Source organism: Bubalus bubalis, chromosome 6, assembly GCF_019923935.1.
Source record: "Bubalus bubalis isolate 160015118507 breed Murrah chromosome 6, NDDB_SH_1, whole genome shotgun sequence".
Lineage (NCBI taxonomy): Eukaryota > Metazoa > Chordata > Mammalia > Artiodactyla > Bovidae > Bubalus > Bubalus bubalis.
The window spans coordinates 93,429,391-93,439,425 of NC_059162.1; the positions used below are offsets into that span (position 1 = coordinate 93,429,391).

The window sequence follows — 10,035 nt, forward strand, 5'->3', positions numbered from 1 at the left end:
TCCCATACAATTAAGTTTAATCTGCTAAGGGCCAAGCACTGTGCTGAGCAGAGAAGGGAAGGCAGTTACATAAAGAATGAGACTGTGGTAAATGAGCAAGTGAGTGATGTGTGAAAGGAAGGGCTTAAGGGGTTTGTGAAGGCTGTGAAGGGAGAGAGGTGTGTTAGGGAGAGGTGATGAGCTTAGTTCTGGAGACAGTGAATTGAGGTGTCTCTGGTCATGCCCCAACAGGCAAGTGGATATGAGTCCAGCGTAGATACAAAGAAGAGATTTAGGTATCATCAGGGTGTGGATGGTGGTCAAGATCTTGAGAAAAAATGAGATGGCTGTGGCAGAGCATATAAGTGAGAAAAGGGACCAGCCTAGAAGCCCAAGGAAGACCAACAGGAAGGAGTGAGCATCGGAGGAAGAGTCACCAACAAACACCTAGAAGGAAGGTGCACCGGGAGAGATGGGGGAAACCAAGAGAAGGCAGGGGCAGGAAGGCTGAGGGAAGAGAGTGTGTCAGGGAGAGGAGCAGTGCGGTCAGCAACGTCACATGCAGCTGACAGGTCAAGCAGGGTGAGGTCAGAGATGTCCATTGAGAATGTGGTTCTGAGATGTTCATCACAAACATTTCTGTGATAGCTGGGTTTCCCTGTGTATGTGTGTGTATGTGTGCCCATGTCTTTACAGAAATGATCACGTGGCAAGCCAGAGCATGGGGAACAATGTGCAAGGACAGGCTGGAGGCCACCACAGGGTGGTTTGTGGTCAGCCCACAGAAAGCCTTCATTTACTCTAGGAGCTTTGGGGAAGGAATATTAAAGTAGGCTTTGAGGATTGTGAGCACAGATCAACCCTTTCTCTGAACAATGGGAAAATGGAAGACAGCAGAAGGAACCATTTGCTCAGTCTGTGAGTCAAGGGCACAACCAGAACTTGAATCTGAGTCTCCTGCTTCTAGAAGAGTGACTTTGGAAGAAGTGGACATAAAATCCTCATTGGCCAATAAATTATAGATCAGTGACTTTGCTCATCACCTGTTTTTAGATACCTCTTTTTTAGATTTATATAAAAGTGAAATACATATTTTACATACAAAATGTAAATATTAAAAAAAAACCTAACAAAGAAAGCAAATGACTCCTGTTCTCCCACCCCATGCCCTCACAGACAACAACAATTAACAGTTTTGTTACTGTTAATTGTCTACATCCCTCCCTCCCTCTCTCTCATGCTTAACATTGAAATTTTTAATAAAAATATTATTCTTGTTTATGCTGGATGTTGTTTTGTGTGTGTGCACGTGTTCATTATAACTTGCCTTTTTTCACTTTTGGACAACTTTCAGCATAGAAATTAATTCATCTGAACAACTGTACTAGTGGATCATTTGTTTTTGTGTCATAATTTGCTACAAAACCATACTGATGGACAAAAGTTTTCACTATAATGAACAATGTGCATATACATTATTGTACATACATATTTGCACAGTTTGGGAGTCTTTTAAAAGGAGAAATGATGGAGCAAAGCGTGTAGACACTTTGTTTTAAAAGATACTGACAAGTCATCCTCTAAAAACCTGTACCAGTTTGTCCTGCCAACAGCTTATGTGAATGCCCATTTTCCCACATCCTTACCAACAGCAGGTATTATCATTTAACAAAATCTTTCCAACTTGAATGAAGCTGAACATCTTTTCATATCTTCATTATCCATCTCTATTTTTCAGTGAATTACCTATTCATATCCTTTGCCTGTAATTGAAGTGTATTTTTGGTCAGTGAATTCTTATCGGGCAATAACGATTGGTTTGATTAAAATAAGTCTGAGAAGACTTTGTACGAAATTGCTAAAAGTTTACCTCCAGGGACCAAGAGTACAGAAAATGAGGGAGATACTTTCATTCTTTATTTTGTATCATCTTGTATTATTTTACAATGAATTGTATTACTTTTGTAATTTAAAAAAATACATAGGAAAACAGTAACAGCTACAAATGTTTGGCCTGGATTCTCATGGCTATAATTCATGTTGAGTTCAAGTTTTTATTGATCACAACTTATTTTTTGGTACATATGCAAAAACCATTTATTGAATGCCTCCTGGTTAGCTGGCACTGCCCTTGGCACTTTCATAGGCTTTTCATCCTCATCCTCACAACAGCCCTGTGAGGTAGGAATTGGCCCTGCTTTATAGGTAGGAGATTATTGCTTGAAATGCTTCTATTTGCCACACATTTTCATGGGCTAGAGGTTCTTATCGGCTGATGAGGCATTGGTTAAGAACTCTCACTGGTCAGGAGTTCCTAGAGGTTGCTCTAAGATTCAAATAATCAAGCTACTAGAATTTTCCCCCGGTAGGAGTGATGGGGTGGGGGGACAAGAGTGGAGGAGAGTCAGTGGTCTCTCCCTTTGTAGCACCATTTCAGTCTGCTTTGGTCACTCATGCACGGTCGGGGGAGGGGATGGGGGAGAGGAGGGAAAGTGGTTATAAGTCTTCTCGCTTCTTCAGGATGAGTTTCCTCACAAGCGCTGTAACCTGGGGCCTGATTTCCTCCACCGACACAGTTGGGTCCCAAGCTCCTACCACCTTTCCATCTGGGGCCACCAGGTACTTCCAGAAGTTCCAGGTAGGCTCCTTCCCAGAAGTCTCTAGAGAAAAGGAAGGAGAGCAAAGTGTGCTTCTCTGTGCCCCGTCTCCTGGAATTCCATTAGCGGTATCCATCCCTCCCTTGAAGCACTGGTTCTATTAGTTAGAATGAACTGCAGAACTTTTAAAGCTCCTGATGTCCAGTCCATACCCACAGACCACTTAAGGAAGAATCTCTGGGGGTAAGACTCAGGCATCAATATTCTCTAAAAGTTTTCCAGGAGATTCCAATGTGGTGCCTAGGTCGAGAACCATTGCTTTAGAATTCTGTCAAGTGCCTGATAAGGCAATATCTGATCTTCCTTTATTAATGATCTCAGAGACTTCCCTGGCAGTCTAGTGGTTAAGATTCTGCTTTCACTACCGGGGGCACGGGTTCAATCCCTGGTTGGGGAACTAGGATTCCGCATGCTGCATGGTGTGGCTGCAAAAAAACAAAAAGTTTTAATGACCTCAAACTACTGCATAGTCTGTAACCTACTCTCTGATTTAATCCTTTTTTAAGGAGTATATTATTTAATTTATTATAACACTGTTTCATGTTTTGGTTTTTTGGCCACGAGGCATGTGGACTTTTAGCTTCTCCCACCAGGGATCGAACTAGCGCTCCCTGGATTGGAAAGGGAAGTCTTAACCACTGAACCACCAGGGAAGTCCCTGATTTAATCTTAATGGTTCCCATATGTTAGTCCTTGGACTGGTTGCATCTGAATCATGGTGGTGGTGGTGGAGCGGGGGCTTATAATTAAACAGATTCTTGGGTCCTGCTTCAGTAGGTCTCAGGCTAATGTATTTTAAAGAGCTCCCCAGGTGCTTCTAAAACAGGGCCAGGTTTGATCTATAACCATGGGAACTGGGAAGGAACTAATAAAAACACACAGGGGGGGCAAAAATATTAGGACTGACCCACAGAGCAAAATTCAAATTGCCTCAAGAAGGGACATTTGGTTTGCAACACTGCTGTTTGTCATTTACTTTTCCAGGTAAATGGGTTCTGGGGGAGGGCAGTGAGGGATATGAAAGCAACCAGAAGCATGGAGTGGGAGGTGGGAGAAGGCAAGAATGGAGCCCCCAAAGGAAGGGAAAAGCCTGAGAAAGGAAACAGGACTTAATGACAAGATTGGCTAATGACCCCATTTTGTGGTTCTCAGGCTTCTGGGAAGGGATCTGTTTCTCAAATACTAAGATCTTTTCTTTTTTTTTTTTTTTGGTATTTTGGGACTTTTTTTTTGCCGTGCCTGACAGCTTGAGAGAGCTCAGCTCCCTGACAAGGCATTGAACCCAAGCCCTGGAAGGCAGTAGAAGTGCTGAGTCCTAACCACTGGACTGCCAGGGAATTCCCAAGAGCTGGTATTTTAGCTTAGACGGTTTCCCTCCTATGGTCTACAGACTGACTGCCTCTGACTCAGGACAGGAGATACCTGTCAGCCTTCTCCAGGAATGTGGTGTCCCCTGTTTGAAGCTAAAATATGAGAGTCCAGTTTCCTTCTAGGAGCCCCTGTGGATGGTAACAGGAGTGGAGACAGGCCTGCAGAGTGACTCTGGGGGAAACTGCAAGGCAGTAAGGGTGGAGATATTCTTAGGCAGGAATATTCTTCAGTTCATCCTCAAAGATTTGTGCTAGAATAGACCATCAACCCAGCTGCAGGCATCTAGAAGGGGCCCCAGGTCACCCAGCCAGCCAGTGGCTTCTGCTGCCCAGCCAGCTGAGGGACTCACCGGTCAGGTACTTGAAGGCAGGGTGGGCACCAGGGCCGGTGACTGCAATCTTGCTAAACATGGGGAAAGAGACACTGTATGTGCGGCGGGCAAAGCTCTCAATCTCCTTGTTGCTGTCGGGCTCCTGCTGGCCAAACTGGTTGCAGGGGAAGGCAAGCACATTGAAGTGGTGGGGCCCCAGGTCCCGCTGTAGCTGCTGCAGGGCCCGATAGTGCTGGTCTGTGAAGCCGCACTCGCTAGCCACGTTCACCACCAGGGACACCTGGGCGGCAAAAACAAAACCCAAACACATACACAACCCAGAGAAGACGCACATGCCCTGACATGCCCACATGCGTGACCCCTCAACAACGAAAGCATTCTTTCATATATGCAAGAACACAATGTATACACATGTAAATGATGCTCTCACATATACACAAACACATATACACAGGCACAAATGAAATCGGACATGCAGGGGCTTACAGATACATAAACACTCAGAATAAGCACACAATAGACATCAGTGGGTCTGCCTATGGCCCAGGACACAAAGATACTTTAGCACACATCACTCATGCCCACAAACACAGAAGAACACCATCACAGAGAGAGGCACACATACTGGTGAACTCCCATCAGGAGGTGATACAGGAGACAAAAAAGGCAGACCTGGGTTTAATTTCTGGCTCAGTCAACTAGCAGTCATCATTCTATACTGGAGTTGCCTACATACCTGTTGGTCTCCCTTCTAGAATGTGAACCTGCTGAGGGCAGGAGCTATGTTCACTTCACTGGGGCTGACACATGGAAAAGTCTTAGAATGTACGTGCTGAGTGAATGAGTAAGTCTGCACATACAAATGATCGCCTATGTAATGGGTACACAGACGTGGTTTTCTTGATAAAAGGATCTCAAGAACCTCTGGGCAATCCTTTTTTGCCCTTCTCCCTCCAGCAAAAAAACACCACTTCCTTCTGTCGCTAGACTAACCTTTAAATAATTGCCTTATAACACATTTATTCATTGCCTTCAGGTGATAAATATAAAGCTGGCTGATGGAACTCGATTATATGACTGCAATTACAATTTTGGCACCAATGCTATATTTTTCAGCTTCTGGTTACATATTACTGCAGGATTTAAAATCTTACCCTGTATCTGGGCAGCCAAGTCCTATCAATCTGGCCACCTTTTAATACAAGTGGCGGGATTATACCAGTTGGCCCCATAGAGAGCCAGGGGCAGCTCAGGGCACTAGATATGCTCAGGCTGGCAGGGTTTCTCAATCTCAGCACTACTGACGTTTGGGGCTGGGTAATCTGTGTTGTGAGGTGGCTGCCCTGTTCACTGTAGAATGTTTAGCCACATCCTTGGCCTCTACCCACTAGCCGCCTAGTCTTACTAATCAAAAACGTCTCCTCCAGACATTCCTGAAAGTCCCCTGGGGAGAAAGATCACCACCAGCTGAGAACCACTGGGCTGGATGATGAGAACCATTGAGCTGTAACTCCCTCACCCATTTCTTGGGACCCCAGCCTGTGGCCATTTTGTCATTGTATGCCACATTGTGAGACCCCTTTAGCTCCCTTCACTAGGTGGAGGTCTTCCTCTTTCTTCTCTGCTGGATCCCTGGGCGCTGAGAGCATTAAAGCTTGTTATTTCTAACCTACATCTTGTGTGTCTGCCCATACTTTTAGAAAGAGGGAGATTCTACTTCTATTTCCATGACTGAATCCAAAAAGCTTATCTTTAAAGTGACCAAAACACAGACATGCCTATGTGCTCAGTCACGTCCAATTCTTTGTGACCCCACAGACTATAGCCCACCAGGCTCCTCTGTCCATGGGATTTTCCCAGGCAAGAATGCTGGAGTGAGTTGCCATTTCCTCTTCCAGGGGATCTTTCCAACTCAGGGATTGAACCTGTCTCCAGCACTGGCAGCACTGGCAGGCAGGTTCTTGACTTCTGAACCACCTGGGTATTTCGAAAACACAGATACACCCAAATACACACAGTTAATTTATATATATACATATATAAGTACAGATGCAAACTCATAGGTGTATGCAAAATAAATAAACCATTCACACTGCGGGGGTTTCCCTGGTGGCTCAGATGGTAAAGAATCCGCCTGCAAAGCGGGAGACCTGGGTGTGATCCCTGGATTGGGAAGATCCCCAGGAGGAGGGCATGGCAACCCACTCCAGTATATTGTTGCCTGGAAAACCCCCTTGGACAGAAGAGCCTGGCAGGCTACAGTCCATGGGGCTGCAAAGAGTCAGACATGACTGAGCGACTAAGCAGCACACACACACTACACTCAGGCCTACAGGTACATAACCTCACAGCATAGGCCAGGGAATTCCTGAGTGTCACGCACTCATCTACACTCCACACTGGTCTAAAGGCCTGTCTCCGAGTTTGTGCCTGAGGACACAAGCCAGTCAACTTTGCCCATGGCTATGTCTCCAGGGCACGTATGGCTATGTCTCCCTGTGGCAGGCAGTAAGGAAGCCAGTGTTTTGTTTTGTTTTTTTCCTAATTAAAAAAAAAAAAAAACCCTGTAGTAAAATATACATAATGAGCCAGTAGCTGTTTGCAGGTGAATGACTGACCATACTGCCAAAGAGCAGAGCAAACTTGGGTTAATTCACAGTATCATTTACAGCTTCCTGGCCTGACTGTTCCTGGTTTCCCTCTAAAGCTGGAGATTAAGACATGGGCTCTGGAACTGGATTGCCTGGCCTCAAATTCTAACTCTACCTCTTAGCAGCTGGGTGACTTTGTGGATTTTTTGTTTTTGTTTTTAAATTTCTTTCTGATTGAATTCTAGGCCTCTCACTCCAATGCTTTTTAGGATTTACCAATGACCTAGAGGATGAAAACATTCAGAATTCTGGAACCACTTTCTGGGTAATTTTTTTCCAGGATTTCTGTTCCTTACATCCTGGATGCCTTATTACTTCTAAAAACAAACAGTCTGTGTCTCTTTTTGCCTTAGTACCTTTTACTATTAGAAATTACATTGTTCATGTCTCTGTTCTTTTCTTGTCTGTCTCCTCTCGACCTCATATAAGCTCTATTTAAATTGAAACTTGGCCACTTTTTTCACCGTTGCATCCCCTGTACCCTCAGGGCTGGCATGGTACTTAGTATACAGTAGATGCTCAATAATAAATGAGTTAATGAGTAGCAGAGCTGGTCAAGTGTTAAACCTGGGGCTCTCTCTGATGAGCTGCACTAGAGGGAAGGGAAGGCCCGAGTGGGAATGGGTCCTGCTCTGACTGGCTGTTTCCCGGAGCCCTGGATGAGATTTCTGTTGGGGCCCAAGACAAGCACACTGCACTCTACCCAGGGTTTCCACACTGCACGTCATTTGAACCTCACGATACCTTGGGGAGGGGGGGAACCTGGACAAGGGCTACTGTCCCCAGGACTCCCAGCATAATTGAGAATTTCAAGGGGTAGAGAGTACTTTTTTCATTGAAGATGGCCTTGCTCTTGGAAGATTGCTAACAGCCATTTTCTTGTGTGGTTCATCCAAACCTGGAGGCTGGGCCTACCTGTCCATTAGAGACCAACTCCTTATCCTTTCCACACACAGCCCCAGGTCTACCTTGAGAAATGAACTTGGAGGCTTCTTCGTTTCACACAGTGAAACATTTAGGTCTCTGAATAAAGTGTTTAAGGCTCCTTTTGATTACTCCCTACCCTCTTCAGCCTCATCTTTCAGCAGATGCTTTATACTCCTTCAAGCACAACGGCTTGAGGACTTCACTACCCCTCATCACCTTTCTTGCTGTTTATTTCTGAGCCTTGCTTCCCTGGTGGCTTAGATCGTAAAGAATCCGCCTGCAATGCAAGAGACCTGGGTTCAATCCCTGGGTTGGGACAATCCCCTGGAATAAGGAATGACTACCCACTCCAGTATTCTGGCCTGGAGAATTCCACGGGCAAAGAAACCTGGCAGGCAACAGTCCATGGGGTGGCAAAGAGACCGACTGAGTGACTTCCACTTGGCACTGACAGTTCTCTTTGCCTGAAATGCTCTTCTTGGTTTTGCTAAAACTCACTCTTGTTTCAAAGACTCACCCAGGCACACTTCCTCTCTCAAGTCCTCTCTGAGCTGAGATGCCCCCTCTGTAAGGAGGTAGCAATTAGACTGGATGACTCTTTCATCTCAACCTGAGCTGCCATCTTAAAAGTTTGCCTAGAGGAGACCATGGATGGGTGGGCGGTTCTCCTCCAGGCTCCCTGCTTTCTAGCGCTGTGTGACTCTCCATCTCTGGGTCTTAGTGTACTCTCCAAAACTGGGCTCCCCAAGTTTTAGAGAGTACTCTAAACTCTGTACTGTCCTCTGGGCTCTATTGCCTGATGACCTGAGGTGGAGCTGATGTAATAATAGAAATAAAGTTCACAATAAATGTAATGCATTTGAATCATCCTGAAACCACCCCACCCTCCCCACCCTCTGAAAAAATTGTCATTAATGAAACCAGTCCCTGGTGCTAAAAAGGTTGGGGACCGCTGCTCTAAAAGATGATGTGTAAGGTCCCGGTGCATCTGAAGTGATAACTTCCTCCGCACCGAGCTTTCATTTCCACAGTGTTCTCACTGCACTTAATATCGCCAACTGCCCGCGCGGAAACTGGGGATGGGAGAGACAAAGGCTGCTACTGTTAATTTTTAAACCGGTGCGTGACAGGCTGCGCCCCGCTGCCCAAAAGCGCTGGGAGGGAAATCGGCGCGAGCAGCGAGAGTTTCGGGTTTCACCGCGCACGCCGGGCCGTGCCACGTAGTCATGGGACAGACCCGGCCGAGGATCTGGGGGCGCCGCGCCCGGGGGGTATGCCGGGGTGGGGGCGGGGAGCCAGGGCTGGGTGACCGAACGACCCGAGCCCCACGGAGCCCCATCCGGCAGGGTCCTGGGCGCCCGGCTCCCGGGCCAGGGTTCGGCGGGGCGGCGCCGAGGCCCGGCGGACGGACACTCACCGAGCCTCGGTACTTCTCCAGCGACACCAACTTGCCCCGGATGTTGACGGCCTTGAAGTCGTAGAAGTCCTGCTCCCGCGGCGCGCAGGCCGCCGCAGCCAGGAGCAGCCACGCCGCCGCCCGTGCCGCCACCATGACTCGCTCCGCAGCAGGCGGCGTGGCGAGGGCAGAGGCAGGGCAGGGGGCACGGGCGCAGCGGGGGCGGGAGGCAGGAGGGGGCGGCCCCGGCGCCACGCGGCCCTCCGGGCAGGACGCGCCCCCTTCTTTCCCGCGGGCGGTGGAGCGCCGGGCTCTGGACCTCGGTCTCCCCATCTGTACTGCAGGAATGCTGGGCTCCGCGCCCCTTCCCCGACCCCAGGGCCGTAGTTTCAGGATTCTGACCACTGAGATCCGAATTCGTTTCAATGAGGTTTCCTCTTGTTCCAGGATACAGGGAAAGGGAGTGGAAAAACTGCATCTGGGAGCTCCCCTTCTGATTAGTGCCCTTTGGCTGGTCGCTTCACCTTTCTGGGCCCCAGTTTTTCATCCGTTCCCTTCCTGACCCACCTAGACAGGACAGGATGATAGCAATAGAAAAATGGATATGAAACGTTTTGAATGGTGCCTGTGAACTTTGGGTGGATGAATGAACATTCCCTAAAAGTGATGGGACAAAGAAGACAAGCTGCTGCTGCTGCTGCTGCTAAGTCGCTTCAGTCGTGT

At 47.5% G+C, this 10,035-nt stretch overlaps 1 protein-coding gene across 1 annotated transcript; it reads right to left on the bottom strand.

Moving 5' to 3' along the window:
* Positions 1-1,874: 1,874 nt before the first annotated feature.
* Positions 1,875-9,540, bottom strand: GPX7 (glutathione peroxidase 7). Its single transcript, XM_006063793.4, has 3 exons — positions 9,334-9,540; positions 4,357-4,618; positions 1,875-2,639 (listed from the first exon to the last, which is right to left on the bottom strand). Exons 1-3 carry the CDS (start codon positions 9,466-9,468, stop codon positions 2,476-2,478), a joined length of 561 nt encoding a protein of 186 aa, XP_006063855.1. The 5' UTR covers positions 9,469-9,540; the 3' UTR covers positions 1,875-2,475.
* Positions 9,541-10,035: the final 495 nt, after the last annotated feature.

Coding starts and splice junctions, on each gene's coding strand:
- GPX7 (XM_006063793.4), bottom strand. CDS start 9,468: ATGGTGGCGGCACGGGCGGCGGCGTGGCTGCTCCTGGCTGCGGCGGCC. Junction 4,619..9,333: donor TGGAGAAGTACCGAGGCTCG/GTGAGTGTCCGT, acceptor TTTGCCGCCCAG/GTGTCCCTGGTGGTGAACGT. Junction 2,640..4,356: donor TGCCTTCAAGTACCTGACCG/GTGAGTCCCTCA, acceptor CCTTTTCTCTAG/AGACTTCTGGGAAGGAGCCT.